Below are 19,360 nucleotides of genomic sequence, written 5' to 3'. Positions count from 1 at the left end.
TCACCGCTGCTTCCTGCGAGCAGTACTCTGTGCCAGGAATGCAAAGCATACTGGTGTTCCTAAATGCTTCTTCCATAGTCGAACCTGGTCCAAAGGAAAGCAGCTGCTTTGATTTCTAAATTCCCACCTGTCAGCAGCAGTGGTGGAAGTAGTGCTTGTGGACTTTCTTTCAGTCATGTGAATGACTGTTAACTCAAGACCATAGATGTAAAATACTCAGCACAGGTTTTCATGTATGGGTGTGTGCGTGCATCTTAGTGATCTTGAACAAAATGTTTTTCTGATGAGTGTATAACATATGTCAGAGAAGCAAAATGCAAATTGCATTGATCCTTGCACTCATTTGATCTGGAAAAGCAAAACCCCGTGTCAGAAGGAGGAGTATAAAATTAGCTGCTAGCAAGGCATACTTAGTAGGTTGAGCACTATATAGTTCCCAAGTGTATAGTCCTACTTTGTGGAGGCTGTAAGAAGCAGCAGTGTATATTGCAGTGACATCTGGAGATCAGGCCACTCTGACAGAAGGGATCATTTTTAGCCATTCTGTCCCAAACAATGCCTTGCCAGAAGTTGATTTTTTTCTCCCTATCTCTAATGACCTTATTATTAACATAGGAGCTTCCAAAATTAGAGATGTCAAAGATCACCTCCGGATTATATAGAGAGTGTGACCTTGGAAGATGGAGAGGAGGAGCAGCTGAGGGCAGATGGCAAATTAATGTTATCCCAATACTGAATCTGTGCTTTTAACTCCACAAGAAAAAGCTGAAGCCTTAATTTTCCCTAATGTAGACTTAGTTCCTATAATATGTCTAATATTATCAGATGGGTAAATAGGGGCAGAGAGCTACCACATGCATTTTCCTCCTGTGCATGTTTTAAATACTACCATTTTGATCATGAAGGTGGTTCCTAAAAATGCCAACATTAGAAGTATGCTTTGAGCTTTTGTGCATATGGTACTTCATTCAAAGCAGAAGAGGAACAAATCTTGGAGGGTAAATTTGGCATAAGTTTTCTGAAGTGATAGTGGTGTGCGTAGGGACCTTAATGTTGCAAGGCTACAGCTTTTTGGCAATGTATTCAACTCTGCAAAACAGGTTACAGCAGAAAGCGTAGAATATTTGAGATGATTATTTCTGGTAGGTAGAGCTGTGACGTGGATCGTGGCAGATTTGCATGCAGTACCTGCAGGAAGTGGGAAGCAAAATGCAATCTGAACTTGTGCACAGAGTAATTTTATTCATTTTAAATGTGAGGTTCCAGGGAAAACATATGTGCTTAGATCATTGTCTTGGTCACTTAACTACTCGCTTTTCAGAGTGATGCACTGGGACACCTGGACTTTATCACCTTCAGTCAGGAGAAACTTGTGACTTTAAATGCAGCTGCTAGAACGCACCTGAGCTGTTAAACAGGAGAACAAATGAGTATTGTAAATGGAGGAGGGAGAAGAGGAGAGTTCTAGTTGTTAATATAAATGTGACAGACCAACCACGGGTACATCATTTTTGAATATAAGAGATAAAAAACGCCATCTGAAAATCTGTGGATAGAACACTGCATAAGGAGAAAGTGCTGAAATGTAAACCTTTGTCTTCCATGCCTTGCTAAGCTACTCCAATGGCGATTCTTCTGCAGCTTAGTGAATGGGAGTTCAGAAAGCATTGTGTTTCCTTCGCTTATCTAAATTGCTGTGTTGTGGCAGGGTTTCCTTTTCATTCTTTTTTTAACTCTTTGGAGAGTCCTTCACCACTGCAGTGCTGTTTAAATGCAATTCCAAAGAAATGCTCATATGGAAAGAAATAAAAATCAGACCTGTAAGTTGTGTAAGTAGGTCACAGATAGTGAAAGTAAAGCAAGAGAAATAGATTGCTTATTTTTAAACTGTCCTCCTGAAAAATTGGATATAGTCCTGTGGGAAATTCCTTGGTAACATTAAATGAGATGGGAAAGCCAGCACGGGGGCTAATTATTGGTGTTGAGACACTGTTTGATAGCATCGTTACTAAAGAATTTCCACAATGTTTATGTCTGAAAACAAAAGTTAAAACAAAGTTTGATAATTGTGCTTAATATATATTTTGGGGGGGATATAAATAAATTTAAACCAAAATATGTTTTTAAGGCAGAATAAGAAGGCTTTTTAAAATCCCTGAACTCGTGGAAAGAATTTGGTACTCAGTTCAAAATGATTTTACTCTTCTTCTTAATAAAGAAATCGAAATCCTACGTTGTGTTATGAACTGCGCTGGCAGGATGGCTCATCAGCCCAAGTGAGTGCTTTTCTGAAGTACTGCAGCTGCATAAAAAAAAACTTGTGTGCAGAAAAATGAAGCAGATGGCTTCTGAAAGTAGCAGCTGGTGTACAAAATACGAGGCCCGTGATAGATTTCTTCTTAGATCATGTGTTCTAGCACAGGGCTATTCTCTGATTTCTTCATCTTCACAAATGTGGGCTTTCCCCTGTCTCCAGTTTTTATTTTAAACTGTACCAGCTGGAACCATTCATAGCCAGCCATTGGTAGAGGCGTCAGAGTGCTCGTTATTTCTTAGTAAATTCTGAGAAGTTACAAGTTAGACAATCAGCAATTTGTCCATTCAAGTGTAAGAACAAATATTTTATAAGTCTGATGTCACAACTGGGCTTTTGTTTGCATGCATATCTTCCTTGTGGAAAAAGGTTATTAGTTCACGGTTCAGTGTTTGCCTCCTTTTCTTATGATTTAACAGTATCTTTGAACTTTCATAGTTCAAAACACTTGAAACACAACAGATTTTTTTTTTTCTGGCCAACCAGTGAAGAATGGTGATGAAAAACATGTGTTGGTGAGAATAGAAGGTAAATATTGGTCAAAAAAGGATATTAATATGTCAACATTATATATTGTGGCGTAGATTTTTTTTGACTTTGACATTCTTCCAACCCAGACCATTCTACAATTCTGTGATTCTTGTATTTAAATGTTAGTTTCCTTCCTAACCATGTATTTTCTGAACAAGCAACGTGTGTTGTGGGCTGATCAGTTTTGTTCCACATTTTATCAAGGCATGTAAAAAACTGTTTCCCTACCTCTGAGAAGTGCATTCCTGCTTGGCATTCATGTTTTCCATATGCTGCATCCCTTATTTGCAATAGTCTGTAGTTTTCATGACCGAGAGATTAAGGACAAGTGTGAAGCATAGGTTGTCCTTGAGTTCTGATTCATCAGCCCAAGTGGGCAAATACAAGTACAGTTACTTCAGTACTTATATTGTAGTACTCATCTGGAAGTGTGAAGTAGATTGATGCCCGAGTATCTCCTCTGCAGTAGGTGGTGTAGATACTGTAACTTCAGGTGGTGAGTGTTGCTTCTTTGCATTTTCTTGTTTGGCCAGTTGTTTGGTTTTGTTTTTGGTTTGTTTGGGTTTTTTTGAGTAGTTTTTTGATACTAGATTTGTGAGATGTTTATATAAACTGATACTCTCTTACAAACTAGCTACATGACATTTCCTGATTTAGCCTCTTATTTTTGAACACTGATCAGGAGTCATGCTCCCTCTTAACATACTTTTGAGTCAGTAATAAACAAGAAAAACATGTCAAGTTCTTCAAATCGTCAACAGTTAAGGTTTTGTGTCTGCTTATTTATATAATCATGCTTTAGCTCTTCAGAATAAGCCTTTTTTTTCTCTTAAACAGATGAAAAAATTTCTCAATTCTCATTATCTGTATTAGCAACAAGAATAATAAAAGTCTTAATTGAGAAACACAGGAGGAAAACTGTTCAGTTGTCTTGTGGCAGCACACTTAATTGCCATTGAATTATCTCTTGTGTCTCTTCCATTTAATATTTGCTCAGGTTTTTTCCTTGATGTTATGCAGTTTGTGCTGGAACTTGCAAAATTCTTATCTTGGTGTGAGCTTGATTTGTTCATGCATTGGTCTAACAAATTAGGCAAGGAAAAATAAGAGAAGTTCTCATTGGTATTCTGGGAGCAGAAATTGAATCTCCTTTTTTTTTTTTTTGTTAAATCTACTGAAATTTAAAGAAAAATGTGTGCAGGCAGGTGTTGGAAAAAAGCAACATAAAATTAATTACGTCCACTTACTACATTTTCTATTAATAATAGAACATCGTTCCATCTAATTAGAGCACCAGATTATGACCACCGGCTTCCTGAAGCTTGCAGTGTCTTTGTATACCTGCCAAAGTTGAAAAATAAAAACAGTCAGATGAATATGCAATGCTTTATGATAATCAAGTGCAGCTATTCATTTTTATGAGGGGATGTCATGACTGATTTTTTTCTTCCAAATTGTTACAATTAGGAGGGCGTTTGAATTATTTTAGTCCAGCTCTGGTGCCTGTAGTTGCAAATTTGAACTGGGAAAACATACCTGCAGTATGTGAAAGCTCACAAGCCAGAGGGCAAGGGGAAAGAAAACTTGAAATATTTGGTTAACCTTGCGTATTTATTTATGGAACATTAGTTACTTGAGGCTAGCAGCATTTTCAGATTTGTTTGCTTGATACTGAAGATGTTCTTAAGCTTTTTAGTTTAGCAAATGAATTATTTCAGTAGTGGGATCCACTAGGCAATGAACTGTGAAGATAAGTAAAAATTTGATCATGATATACTACCAGCCTCAAATGAGCATAGTGTCTGCAAGGGGAAATTTTACATATCAGTACTGAGAAAATGCTTTGCTGCAGGCAGATGCTTCATGGTTTATGAATGCCTCAAGGAAAGGGTAGATAACAGCTCTGTGAAATTTTCTGGTGTTGCTAAATTGTTGAAATGGTTCCAGAGTGGGTGTGTACTGAAAATAAAATAAAGTAAGTGAACTAGCCAGTGGGTATTTGATTTGGACAGGTGTAAGGTCGGTAAGGGGTTTCATAAGTGGGTGTTTTAGCTTCTACAGGGAAGTGATTTGGGCTTTACGTGGAGATGAATGCTTAGACAAGGTAGGAGAACAAAATGAAAGCTTATATTAAAAGCACCATTCAAGTTCATTCAAACTGTATGGATGATATAAAAAGTAATTTGGTTATAGTTAATTTTAACTTATTCATTTCTGGAGTGCAAGCATCCACATAGCAATTGAATTCACACAAAGTTCGCATTTTCAGTTTTTCTCTTGATTTTCATATATCCCAATATAGACCTGCAAACAGAGAGTAACCAGTCTGCTGTTTGCCATCTGTGTGGGTACTGCAAAGGTCATTTTGTAACAATATAGTAACTCGGGAGCCTGAAAATTGTACTCTTGATTTACATGTCCTGAGCTCGAGCCTGGCAGTTTTAGTGCAGAGCAGAATTCGTATCCCTGTGGATGAAGCTTGTATGTATTTTTCAGTTTAAATTATTTCATTCTGCCATTTACAAAGGCGTCTAAATGATATTTCTGACTTAAGTTGAACAAAACTTTGGTAATAGAAAAGAAATACTATACCATTGCAAACAGGTGCAGTAGTGCAGTACGATGATGAGTGAATGAATGTAAATAGATACTACTTAATGTTATCCTAGGACATCCTGAGTTGGAAGAGACCAACAGGGATCATCCAGTCCAACTCCTGACTCCACACACGAACAACACTGTTCCAACCATAAATCTGAGAGCACTGTCCAAACGCTCCTTGAACTCCAGCAACTCAAGGCCGTGCCCACTGCCCTGGGCAGCCTGTTCCATGCCCACCACCCTCTGATGAAGAACCCTTTCCTAACCCCCACCTGCCCCTCCCCTGACACAGCTCCATGCTGTTCCCTTGGGCCTTGTCATGGTCACCAGAGAGCAGAGCTCACTGCTGCCCTTCAGCTCCCTCTAGACCCTTGACCATCTTCATAGCCCTCCTTTGGACACTCTCTAGTAGTTCTGTATCCCCACGTTGTAGTGCCAACGTGAGATAAGAAACTTATCACAACCGCTGCATTTTTTTTTTATCTTATTTCCAGAAGTGCCCTTTCCAGGGAAACATCTTCCCGTTTTGGCACTTGATGATACTGCGCAGTAAGAAGTGTCCAAATGTCTGGATTTAAAAGTGCTTTGTGAATACGTAAAGGCTTTTTAGTGACTTTGAGCATAAGAGGCATGGAGCTACTGGAGACTGTTTAGAGAATGCCATCTTTCCTCTTCTGTGAGAACAGGCTGACAGCTGGCACTCTCAGCCTAGAGATGGCAAGACTCAAAGGATGTCATACTACTGTATACTAGAAAGAAGCTTTTACAGCAAGGACAATGAATCACTGGAACAACCTCCCCAAGGACACAGTAGAATCCCCATAACTCACAGGAGATTTTCAAGGTGTAGTTGGTCAGGGTACTAGATAATCATCTAGAGTCTAAACATCTTGACCAACCGCAACAATCAAATACATGAGGATGAGATTTTTTGTTACTTTGTTTTGGTTTGTTTTTCTTTTAACTGTAAGCACTAGGAAGAAAGAAAAGATCATTAGTTCTGCATATCTTGTGTATTACTACCATGGGAATACAAAACAACAATTATATTTCTATACACGTTTGCACTGCAAACTACATGATGCTGAAGGATCCTTAGTGAAGTCTTCAACTTCTTTCTAATAAATATATTTTGGAGTTGAGTCGAGTTGGATTAAAAACCTACTGTTTCGTCAACATGCTGAGTTGCTGAATGAGTCCCAATTGCATAAAGTGTATTTATCTCATAATTTATGATCTACTCTTTGTTCTGCAGTTTCTCGTTGTTTTTTATAATATTTCAGGACTTTCTGCAGTGAGGCTTTAGAATCTCAATAGCAAGCTTATGATCTCATGATGGCATAGTGGAAGCTATTAGAAAAGTTGCACTGTACTGGTATGTTACTGGTGGAGAAAAGCCTGTTGCGTGAAAGACAGTGATTGCGGAGTGAAGTTCTTCAGCGCTAGTTTTGTCCTTTTTTTTTTTATTAACTAATGCATACCTATTTCTTTTGCTGTAGGTGAAAAATGACTATATGTTAGAGATAGCAGATCAAGTGGACCAGGAAATTGCTTTGAAACTGGGTTGCCTTGAAATCAGGTAAGCTGACAATTATTTATTGATTATTCAGCATACTTCTGACAGAATATGTACGTTAATTTTGAAACTCATTACAGTTCATGGATTTTTAGTACCTGAATATCAGGTTTTTTGCTACAAAGTAGTTTGAACAAAAAATGAGTAGGCTGCATTCTTCTCAATTTCCAGTGATCTTTAAAATTAACTTCAAAATTTTAATTAATTACCTCTTGATTATTGCCTTTGTTGGATGTATTCTTCATTTAAATAACTCAAACATTTGTAGAGTACAGTGAAGGACATTAAAAGAACAATTCATCTGTGGTGTTATTTAGCAAACAGTCCTCTAATAGCGCATCTGTAAATCTTGCATCTAAAGAATGTTTAAGATAAGTGCTGCTACCTTTTCTGTCTGCATTTACTCAATTTTAATATGCTGGTTTCAAATAATTAAATCTTTGTGATTCTTTTGGGGATTTTTGGTGTTCTTGTCAACTGTTACAGACAGCTGGAAAATAAAGATAAGTTTATCAGAATAGTAGATCCTTGAGAGAGTTCCCAGATCAGCTTTTGAAATGCATGTTTTTTGTTCTTTTTTTATGTTTTTTTTTTTCTGATTTATGGAGAATTTCCTGCCTGATACATTTGCTTTTCTTATGCTGTTGTCTTGCACAGGGAGATTAGCTAAGCAGTAAACTCGATAAGAAATTCATGGGAAATGTAAACTTGTTAGCGCAGAATACAAGTGTCCTTTAAACAGTAATTTTCCAAAATAAAACAGAATTTAGGTCTGTGTAACTGCATGGGCACTGTAGGAAAACCTGATGTCCTTGCTGTAAGTTTTGCTGGTAAGCACGGGGGCACAGGGAAAACAGAAATTCTTTGTATAAGTGCTGATAGTCATGCTGACAGAACTACCAGTGCCTTATTTCAAAACATATAATGAATATCATAATCCACAGTTATTTTGTCAGTCAAACTTTGCTTTCCATGGCTGTCGTGGTAGCATGTAGTGGTTCTTCAGCACATTTTCACCTTGGTGAAGCATTTTTAGTAGATGACTTACACTGCAAGTGTTTGTGGCACACTTCGTCAGTAAAAGCAACGATCCCAGCCCTCTACTCATCCTTAATATTTTATGTTTTTTGAACAAATGTTGTGAATGTTTCTGGCTTGAAACTTGGTTCTCATCATTCACAACTTGCTTGGGTTCTCCCTGTTACATGCATAGATATGAATGCTATTACAGAGCAGAGGGAGACATTGAAATGAGCGGAAAGGAGCTGCTGAACAAGAGGTTCACTTCTTTCGCTAGCAATGCAATTAGAGTGGGCTGAAGTTCTTCTAATACTGGTATAGTCCCATGCAGTATCCAGTGTGAAATTATTTTGTAAAATAGAGATCTGTTCTATTGAGGTAGGTTAATAACGTAAGAATATTAATACTTGAATTCATTCTGCAAATGGTTTCTAAAGGTAAATCTGAAAGATTTGGCTGTAGTTTTAGGCTGGGTTATCCAATAATTGTTGATTTCAAATGTTTTTCATGACTTCAGGAGATCCTACGGAGAGATGAGAGGCAATGCATTAGAAAAGAAATCCAACTACGAAGTGCTAGAGTAAGTATAGTGTTTGAGCTTGTGGTTTGAACTGTTTCTTATTCAGGAATATTACTTTTGGGTCCTTAAAAGAAAGTTTCTGTTGTCATTTCTTAATTCATGAAGATTCTTGAGATTTTCAAGCGCATTAAACACGATTAAACCAATTAAAAGCATAGTAGTGGGAAGGACACTTCCAACTCCGGTACAGGGAAATAGAGTTGAAGTTGTTTAAACTTGATCATGAAGCTTACGATTTTTTCAACTTTGCTAATGTTTATGCGATCATCAAGACTAGTTCTAAGGTGTTTTTTGTTTCTAAATGTTTTTCTGTATACAGTTGCATTCTTCAGTTGTGACTAATCTGTGGTAAAGTCTGAATTACTTAAACTGCTTATGGTATCATTCTTTCCTTTACTTGCTAATATGTGGATTTGAGTTGTGACCTTGCAGTTAAAAGTTTTAGTTTTTTTATGTAGCACAAATTTTCAGACAACCAAGGGATGTCTATATACTGAAACTATTTTGGTTAGTTAATTGCATTGTATGGTAGATCGGATTAAGTAAAAAAAAAAATCCAAATTCCTTAAGAAATTTCAGAGTGTGAAAACTGGTTTTCTTTGTGTCAATTTAGAGGAATCGTATTTCATACGTACATAGTCCAATGTGTTCTTCAATTCTAATAATCCTCTGAAAATACACTCTAAAACTAGAATATGTTGGAGTTGTTCTGTAGGGTTTTCCTCACAATTGAGTTTTGTGAAGATATTTTTGAGATATTTTGAGGACCACATACATTTGTAACTGGTAAAGATATCTTTTGTGAATTGCCTGTTTGTTAGACTGCAATGGGCACCCTTCTCAAGCATTCCATTACAAGGTTCCCCTATCTTCAGCCTTTTTACTGAAGGTAGACAGTGCTGCATGTGCATACTTTTAACAGGAGACTGCTCTGTATGATGAACGTGAGCAGGAGGTTGTACTGTACACACAGCCACAAGTTGCTAGATCTCATTGTTTAATATTGCCTCTGTGGTAATAGTTTCATTTTAGCATTTTGGGGGGAGGTAAAGGTCCCCTACTGGCCTTTTGACTCTCGCTAGAGTTGTATGTTGTTGGAATCCCTGAATTAATCTTTAGAAGTAGGTCTTCCAGATTGAGTATGATAGAGGCAACGTTCCAGTTTAAAACCCCGTCTTCAACCTTCTAAATGAAGAGTAAAGCTAATTTATTAATTTGGAAGAATAACTGAATCTTATATGCTCTTCCTCTATCTGTGTAGAATTAAGAAGTTCTACTTTTGTTTGAATTATTACTATTTTTTAAGGATTTCAATTTTATGCCGTAGCTACCAGCCGAAATGTCCTGGGTGAGGAGACCCATAATAAAATGAGAAGGGCCAAAAAATGAACCAGATAAACAGTTAGTAAAGGCCAAAAGCTAATATAAAAAGATATGAAAGTACTGTGACCTGAAGAAGTCAAGAGCTTGTGACTTGCTGTGGTTACAGTTTGTGTATTTCAGTAAGAACTCACGGGAGGTATGTTTAAGTCAGTAATTTGGTAACTCTTGAACCAGAGGCATTAGTAATGAGATTAAGAACTTCAGAGAGACAAAGGAAGCAAAGTTCGTAACAGATAATGTACACTATCAATTAAGGATTATAGCAATTAAGAGCTCCTGTAGGACTCAGCAGGATGAGGCCGCTTCCAGTTTAACAGTGACTTGTCTCTTGCAATGCATGTGTTTTCCAAACAGTAACTCTTCTTGTAGATTTTACCTTAATTACTGCGGTGAAAGACAGGAGCAAAATGAAGCAAAATCATGATGTGCAAAATGTAACAGCTTAATGCCATGCCAAAAAAAGTAAACGTTGAGTTGTGCACTTCAAGATTTTTTGGTTATTTTTTGTCTTACAGTTTTGGAAGCAAAATGTGTTTTGTATGGGATTCATATAAATCTCTGAGAGAGAGAGATGAAGGATAAAAGCACCTTAAAGTGGCTGTAGATAATAATTTTAAGCTTGTAAGAGTCTGTGAAAAGTGCCAAATGTACTCATTTGAACATATCACCTTAATTATCCTATAAAGGTTTTCTTACACAAGCAATATTTATTTCTCAAGTGAGGCTTTTTATTTCTCTCCCTTTTTTGTTGGTTGTAGTACTGATGAGGCGCTTAACCAGCTGAGTGCGTTTTTGCATAGCACGTTTTTGTATTTGATGTGATTGCTCCTTGCCTGTCTTTGTCAGATGTCTATTTGATGTATATTCATCTTTGATCAAATTTTCATGCAAGACCAAATCTGGATGGGAAGTGGTAGATAGAATCAAATTGTTAAGTAGTCTTTAATAGTTGGGCCTTGATGTGATGAAAGAAGAATTTTTCATAATAAATGTGAAGCCTGTTAGCATAGAACAGGAACAATTACAAATACACAATGGGAGCTATAGGAAGAAACAGCTGCATCCACAGTTTTGTGAAGAGCATGTTCAAGTCTATTCTGTTAATCTAATAATATTTTTTGATGCAACTTTGAGATGAAAAATAGAAATTAAGATATGTCTTGCCTAGATCTGCTTATCATTATGTGGCAAGAAGTATCATCTATCTGTAGTTAGTATTTTATTAATCCTATTGAAGTTTGTATGTGAAGAAAAAAATACATTTAAGTCCTCAAGTAGGATAACTAAAGATAAAACTGGAAAAACTTTATGAGACAGGATCTCACTTCTAATCACCTCTTACTGGCAATTAGAAAATAGATTTGATCTGGTTTATCCTCATGCAGTGAGGCTGAGGAGGCGAGAGAGAGTTTGTAGGGTTGTGTGTTTAAAAAACGGTATGTTTGAATTTACAATGCTTGTACTCTTATTTATAAATTTGGCATAAATATGTATGGTTCTTATGTTAAATTCTTCAGTAAATAAATTTTCAGCCTAACGTAAATGCTTTATTACAGGTTTTATTAAGTGTTATGTTTCATTATGCTCTGCATAAGAATTTCTTCCAAATGTATTGCATACAGATCTGTGCAAAAACTCCAATTCCTTTCACCACCAACAGCAGCAGAATGGCAGCCATGTGCTGCAGTACCATTGAGATGAGTAATACCGGAGTGATGGAGGGTGCCTAATTTTTGAAATCACCATTTCTCTCTAAAATGCTTAATGTTAAACTAATATATTCCTTGTCAAAATGTCTTTGCGTGTTATTTAGATGGTAATAGTATGTTAGACTTATTTAACTGTGGGATGATAAACCGCATATAATTTGCATTTGAGAAGAAATGCATCAAAGGAATTAACATTTATGAAAGTTTTATCGTCTTTCAGCTTACTGTCATCGCACAGATGCCAGCGTTCACTGCTGTGCATGAACATTCTCCTCCTCTTGGTTGAGGGTGTTTTTAGTACATTTGGTAAAATTATATGCTATTTGTCTTTAGAGAGCTTTAAAAATACCCTGTTTCATTATTTTGAGTAAGCTTTTTATATTGACTTTAATTTTGGCTTTCCTCTTGTGTGGCTAGGTAGCAATGAATACTTACTGTATTTCTCAAGCTGGCTAACAGCTTTTCTTGCTTTGTCAAATGTAAAAATTCCAGTTGTACTTCTGTTTCTGCAAAACATGCTGTCATGGAAAGCATTCTTACTCATTCGAGAAGCAGCGAAGGGTTTTTGTTTAAAGAGATTGTAACGTCTTGATCAAATTTATTCCTTTTGGGGGGGGAGGAAACGTTACCATTAATACCTTTGAGAAGCAAGGATGTACATCCTTTCCTATTTACGTTTTTATTTCAGTTTTTCCTTTTTCTCATGCAGATGTTCTGTAAATATCTATACAACCAGCCCATGGTCATGCAGCATTTGATATACCTGGCTGTATGATGGCCTCTTTTGGCAGTAATTCCCCAGGCAACTTCCCTGGCATCTGAGCTAATGCATAGTTGTAGTGAGACGTATGCATGTTAGACATAAGGTAGATGCAGCACACCTAAGCCACAAAAAACCCTCTTTGTAAGTCTGAAGAATTGAGCTGGATGCAGTTTAGTTTACGGAAGCCAAGCTCACAAAAAGAACTAGGATCCTGACTTGTGAATGCAAGAAGTGAGATCATATGCAGTGAAAAGCTGGGAAAGCTAACGCCAGATGTTCAGTATGAGGAAAAAGTGAGTAGAAATTTAAAAATATTAATTATGGTGCCACGTTGGGTAAGATGGTAGTGGAAAGACTGTCAGCACGACTACTGAGCTGATACTGTGAGAAATCCTCTCCTTTTTTTCAATATTCTTTAAATTATTCAAGTGTGCAGTCAGTGGTTGCTATTCTGAAAACTTCCGTGTGCCTGAGCCAACATTCTACACCAGGTATCTGTTGTAAATTGGGCATCGTTTGAGTTTAAACTAGGAATTCTGCTCTTTGCTGTGGAGTGGCTATAGTTAGCATATTAATTGTGCTGCATTAGGGATTATGAGGTTGTCACTTTACAGTGAAAATAATTTATTGCATTGCATATGTTAGTTTCAAAAAACACAAGACACCCTCAAAAACAGCATGCTAGTATCTGACAATTTTATAAATTATTATTTAAAATGTGTGCTTTTTTTTTTTTTTCAGAAAAGATGTCGGTTTGAGACGATTTTTTCCGAAGAGTTTGCTAGATTCAGTGAAGGTAATTGCAGTTCCAATCAACTATATTAAAAAAAAAATCCTTCAGAAATTTGATAGTTGCATTATCAGTTTCAATATATAGTGGTAAGTGAATTGGCATGCAGTTGTAGTCTTGCTGAAAAAAATACCAAATCTGCCTGTCAAATTGGTAGGACGTAAATCTCCATAGTTCAAGTAGAGGCATGCAACTGGAAGAACCAAGCCAGCGATTTACATGGCCTTGGTGAGCTGATGTGAGCAAAGTACCTCTCTAACCTTGCAGACAAAAGCTTAAAACAAGTCCTCAGATCCTCTGCTACCAAATAACTTATTTTTCTTTCTTAAAAGAGAAATGAGGCTTCTGGAGAAGGAGGATGGGAACATGTAAGAAAAATACATTTTTAGTGTCAGCTTGATGAACCAAATTCTGCCTTTCATGCTCAAGACTGTAGCCAGCTCGTTCAAGGAAGATTTCCAGCCATTTCCATTTATGATAATCCTAGTTGGGACTATAAGTGTTAGTCAGATCTCACTTCTATTGAAGTCCATATGTTCACAGAGTGAAAAATGCAAAATTTTCCTGGAGTACCCTGAAAAGGGGAGGGTTAGGCATGGTCTCCAAGCAGTGTTACAGCTGTAGTAGTCTAGATATGAATATCACGGTAAAATGCATCTGCTGTTCTTATATGCAAATATAAATCATAAATTGTTATTTTAGAACTGGTTTTGGTAAGCAGTGATGGTTTTATAGTGGAGTTGCAAATAGAATTTAACTTCAGATTTATGAAGATTATTCATTGTTATTTAAATGGGAGGATAAACAGCAAAGGTCTGTCTTGAATGCATTTCATTTCAAAAGAATTCTGAAAATCAGAATCTAATGAAGTCAAGTGGATTTAAGTAATCCCTCTGCATTTTAATTTAAGCAATTATCTGGAACCGCTAAAGGGAGAAATTGTGGTGAAAGGCTCCAGACATAAATGACTGAATAACTGCTTCAGAAAATAATATTAAGGAGCCAGAAAACTGACAAAGAAAATTGCGCTTTAGAAATTATGAAATGAATGGTTGGAAGAAGTAGCAGGAATTGCCATAAGGTGAAGCTGTGTAGAAACTTGTAATGATGTGAAGAAATGTTGGATATCTGAAGAGAAAAACAAGGGAAGGAAACATGAGTCTGATTTTTAATGAAAATAATATCCCTATTAAAAATAAGTTAGTTCAAATAATTAAATGTCTCATTTAGTTTGTGAAAAGAAGAGCAATAGTTTTGAACTGGCAGACAAGGGAGGGCTCCTGATGGCCATTAAAGATAAAAACAAGTGTTTTTCTCTGTTAGTGAGGTAAAATTTTCAGTCTTGCAGTGGTAATGAAATTGGTTGATCTACACATTTAGAAGATGACAGCTACACAGAGAATATCACCTTATGTAGAGGAAGACCAAAAAGCTGTGATAATGAGAATTAAAATATTTAACAGTGCAAAGTGTTAGAAGACAAACATGGATTTAAAAAGTAGACATTAGATCTTTTGGGGGGGAGCTCATTAAAGAAATCAGCATTTTAAAGACATCTGTATATTGCCTGAGCGCAGAGCATAATGATGTTGTGAAAGAAAGCAAGTGCCGACCCAGAAGTGCCAGGGGAGTTTTCTCCAGAATGAAAGATGAACTCATTGTCACAGTGCCCTGTATCGCATGTATTCTGCTAATAGCACTGGTTATCCATGTTCAAGAAAGAAAAAGTCAGTCTAAATCAAGCGCAGAGAAGTTACTGAGTCAACTGGCCTTCTATTTTCATTACTTCACTAGAGAAGAATAATGAACTTACCTGTGTTTACTGTAGTAAATAGTGCCTCTGGGAAGCTGTGACTGCTATGCCATGCTTGCTGCATCTGTGTGGATATATCCTGTATATGATCACCGTGGGGGAAAATACTGACTTACGTTATGCCAACAGTGGGCAGTGGGAATGGATATTAACCAGCTTCTTTTTTGTTCACAGATTATTTTCCTGTTTTCTAGAGTGTGCTTTGAGAAATAGCAGAGAAAAAAAAAGTTGTTCTTATAAAATATTTTAATACATTTTAGATGTGTTTCTCTTGAAGTCATTTGTTTCTCATAAAAAGTTTGTAATGGAATAAGTTATTTTTTGCAACTGACTTATTAATGATCTGAAGTTAAGGTCAAGCTTATATGCAAATAGTAAGTCTTCTTCATTGACTTAAAAGTGACAAATAACGTATCCCTTTATGCATGAAGTCTAGCTCATGTTACATTAAACCAGCAAAGCAGATAATGGGCAGAATAAAGTATCTTTCAACAACTGTGTGGCTGAATTACTTGGGAGAACTTCAACATAGCAGATTTTTTTACTTACTGTAGTGTCTTGCTCCTAGTGTTTGCCAGATGTCCGGCTAAGGCTAAGATCTTAAGTTCCCTTAACTTCAGTTTTCTCTATAAGAAAGGTAGATCACTTCCACTTTCGGGAATGGTTTTAAGCTCAAGGAGGGAAGGTTTAGATTAGATGTCAGGAGGAAGTTTTTCACAGTGGTGAGGTGCTGGAACAGGCTGCCCAGAGAGGCTGTGGATGCCCCATCCCTGGAGGTGTTCAAGACTAGGTTGGATGGGGCCCTGGGCAACTTGGTCTAGTACCAGATCTGGAGGTTGGTGGCCCTGCCTGTGGCAGGGGGGTTGGAACTTTATGATCCTTGGGGTCCCTTCCAACCCAAGCCCTTCTATGATTCTTACGATTCCACTACATAGGAAAGGACATTGAGACACAATAGGGTTCAGTATGCCGGCGTGCTAACAACTGTGGGTGCTGTATGGAGACATCCTGGCTGGTAGCTGGTAGAAGGTTCTGCTAAACTGACAGATTAATTCAAAGTTACAACAAAACAGCAGATTTCTTTGTTCATTTTGTAACATAAAGCTTATGTGTTGAGATGAGAGTTTTCTCAGCCCACATATGTGTCATTCCAAAACTGATCATTGTTTTTATGGAATATCCAACACCGTTTGATTGTTGCTATTACACTCTTCTCTTAGTGCTAGTTTTGAAAAAATTGGCTATTTAGAGTTCTGAATATTCTTTCATGGTGTTGTAAAACTGAATGCCTAATCTGACTGGAAGTGCTAACGCCAAAAGGAAGTTTATATTTGTGTAGTGCCTGGAGCCATTTTAGGCAACATGAAAGAATGAAGAGCTTTAATGCTGTTACAATAGGACAGTCAGATGTGTTTTGGTAGAGGAACAATAGTAATTCCTGTCTTAACCTTGACATATTGCAAAAATAAACACGGCTTTAACTTTTACTATTCTTGTTAGTTGGAAGACAGATTAGAAATACGTATTACCAAAGGTGATTTTTTTAAAACATCCCATTCAATCACTGTTGGCACAGTACTAGCTTTGGGCAGGAAAAAACAATAGTTGTGTTTGTTTTTGACACTTTGGCACTACGTGGTGGGAGCAGTGATGAAACTGAGTCACTTAGCTCTGCACTACTTAAACAGTATCCTTATGCTGTTATGATTAGGACAGATGAGAGGAGCTGCTGGACTTCTGTTGGCGGTGTCTGGATGAATTCTGGTGTCCAGAGTCAGGATGTTTTTATTTGGGATTCTTCACTGCTTGTTCCATTTTGGGGCATGTTCAAGGGTTTGCATTTCAGATTCTGCTTTTATCGTGATATCAGTGGCAGCCTTCCCCAGGAAAATATTTTGCTTTTCACAAGTCTTAGTTTAGATACCCAATTTTTAAAAATGCAGTTGCTTAAAAGTCTGGATCCTCTGCGTGCTTTGTCAGGATATGTAAGCAGATGTCTTGCTCCATCTCATTGTCACAGATTCTGTGGCTATTGGAGGGGGAATTTGTATTGCTCTTTCTGCTGTGAAAATAGTTAATGCAATGATGCACAAGACAGTTAAAACATTTTACATTTCATTTAAAATACTTATTTTAATTTTTATGTAAATTTTCAATTTACTTCTTTTTAAATCTGAAATTTATGGGGCATCTTACCAGACATTAAGAATTCAGTATGTTATGGGTAGTCTGAGATACTTGCATGCAGAGATGAAGATGAAGCTATGACTGAGATACTACTGGTCGGATGAGGCCCTCAGAAACGTGATTTAGTGCCTTATTTAGTGGTTGCCAGCCCCAAGGGGCGTTGGAATTAGATGGTCTTTGAGGTCCCTTCCAACCCGAGCCATTCTATGATTGCCAGATAGGAGAACAATCATTTAAGTGTAAGACATAGTAGGAAGGTGCAGGTCCTGATGGCAGTACTTTTCTATTGGTAGACAGTTAAGATGTTGGGAGAAGCGTGGAATGTAGAAAAAATAGTTCCTGCAAAGGTTCGTGTGTTGTCGTATGATATAATTTAATCAAAACATTATTAGCTAGTGATAGCAGAAGTAATTTTGTTCCCAAGAAAGAATTCTAAATACAGAGCTGTTAATTATGTTTTGAAGCATCTCTTTTTTTCTTGAGAATTTTCTGAGTCTCAATAATAAAGATGGTGATACTGAGTGACTGAAACTCTTAAAATGCATCATCACTGATCAGATGTAAAGTAATTGATTTTTAAACATTTTCATAAACAGGCCAAAACACTACGAAAATTAATCCAACAAACATTTCGACAATTTGCCAACCTTAACAGAGAAGAAAGTATTTTGAAATTCTTTGAGATCCTCTCTCCAGTGTACAGATTTGACAAGGAATGCTTCAAGTGTGCTCTCGGTGTAAGTAGAGGAATGCTACAGTCACCATGATATGTGTTGTAGTTACAAGTTACATTGGTTTTCTTAGTTCTACAGTTAATTCTTGTTTGGTTCACCTGTTGATGTAGAGAAGAGTGCACAGACAAATATTAAAAATATAAATATAAACTATATTGGTTTTATTTGTAGTTTTACTCAGTGCACTGTTAAAAAGCAACATTTATTAAGTTGATAAGAATTGTATTAATTATTGGTCTTTCCTTTGTGATAGCTGAGCAGTTATTTACTTGGTTTCTTGAGGAATTGAGACTTCTCAGCTTCTTCTGTTTGTAAATTTTCTCTCATTCCTTTTAATTTGTTTGTAGATTTTTCTCTAATGCCTTTTAATCTCTTCCAATTTCAAATAAAGTTTGAGAGAGGCCTTTAAGTCTGCAACCTTTGTGAAAAGAGATATTTGAATAGAAATTAGAATATGAACATCAATGTTCATGAGGAGAGAAGAGGAAATAAAGGAAATATATAGTTTTCATGTAGACAGAAAATAGAGCACATGGAAACTCATATTGATTGGAACAGACCCCTAGGAAGCCTGTCATCGTAAGTTTTGCTACTGACAGAATTACTATATTTTAATATCTTACAATGTTTGAGGAGTTCAGAAGTTTCTAGAGATGAATTACTGAAAACTGTATTGATGACATTGGAGGATAGTGTTCCCGTAAACACACTGAAATTTGACTTCTCTTTCTCCTTCAATTCGAAGTCAAGCTGGATTATTTCAGTGGAGCTGGCAATTGGCCCAGAAGAAGGAATCAGCTACCTTACAGACAAGGGTGCAAATGTAAGTCTCTGTTTTCTTCTCTCTGTTACTGACTTCATAACTGTGACCTCTTGTGACTTGAACTTCACATGAATGACATGAATGACAAATGTTCAGGTTAAACTCAAAGAGCTGGGAAATTCAACACACAAAGCTGTTCTTCAGATATTAACTCATGATTTGGGATGTAGGAAACACAATTGGGTTAAGTAGAGAGACCATGTCAACCTTAGCACTCCATTTGTTTTTGTACATTTGCTTTTTGTACCCAGTGAAGCTCACCTCAAGTTTGAAGCATTAGTGGGGACTTTTTAACAAGAAAAGTGCAGATTATTCTAAATTATTCCCCCCTTTCTTAGAGAGGATGTCTAAATAAAAAACTTGTTCCAAAAAAAACCAGTGATGCAGTATTTAGTGTTTGTGCTGTCATTGTTGGCTTATTTGTTCAAATTTGTTCTCTTAACAACTTTTTAAGTGCCTGATGTTGACCATTTTACAGCATTTATGGTGTAAGGCAGCTAGTTTGGACAGGTACTTCAGCAAAATATTTGGGACCT

At 36.8% G+C, this 19,360-nt stretch overlaps 1 protein-coding gene across 6 annotated transcripts in view; it reads left to right on the top strand.

Annotated features, from left to right (window-relative positions):
* Nucleotides 1-19,360, top strand: part of PTK2 (protein tyrosine kinase 2) — a 200,127-nt gene that overhangs the window by 106,823 nt on the left and 73,944 nt on the right. For all 6 annotated transcript variants that reach the window (XM_021387143.1, XM_021387148.1, XM_021387146.1 and 3 more), the window contains 5 exons: nt 6,946-7,025; nt 8,560-8,622; nt 13,219-13,273; nt 17,864-18,004; nt 18,747-18,824. In XM_021387143.1, coding sequence (XP_021242818.1) covers nt 6,946-7,025; nt 8,560-8,622; nt 13,219-13,273; nt 17,864-18,004; nt 18,747-18,824 — 417 coding nt within the window. The remainder of the gene's footprint in view (nt 1-6,945; nt 7,026-8,559; nt 8,623-13,218; nt 13,274-17,863; nt 18,005-18,746; nt 18,825-19,360) is intronic.

Source organism: Numida meleagris, chromosome 2 (assembly GCF_002078875.1).
Source record: "Numida meleagris isolate 19003 breed g44 Domestic line chromosome 2, NumMel1.0, whole genome shotgun sequence".
Taxonomy (NCBI): Eukaryota; Metazoa; Chordata; class Aves; order Galliformes; family Numididae; genus Numida; species Numida meleagris.
The sequence above is the reverse complement of the archived record's forward strand: the minus strand, read 5'-3'. Positions and strand labels throughout refer to the sequence as shown.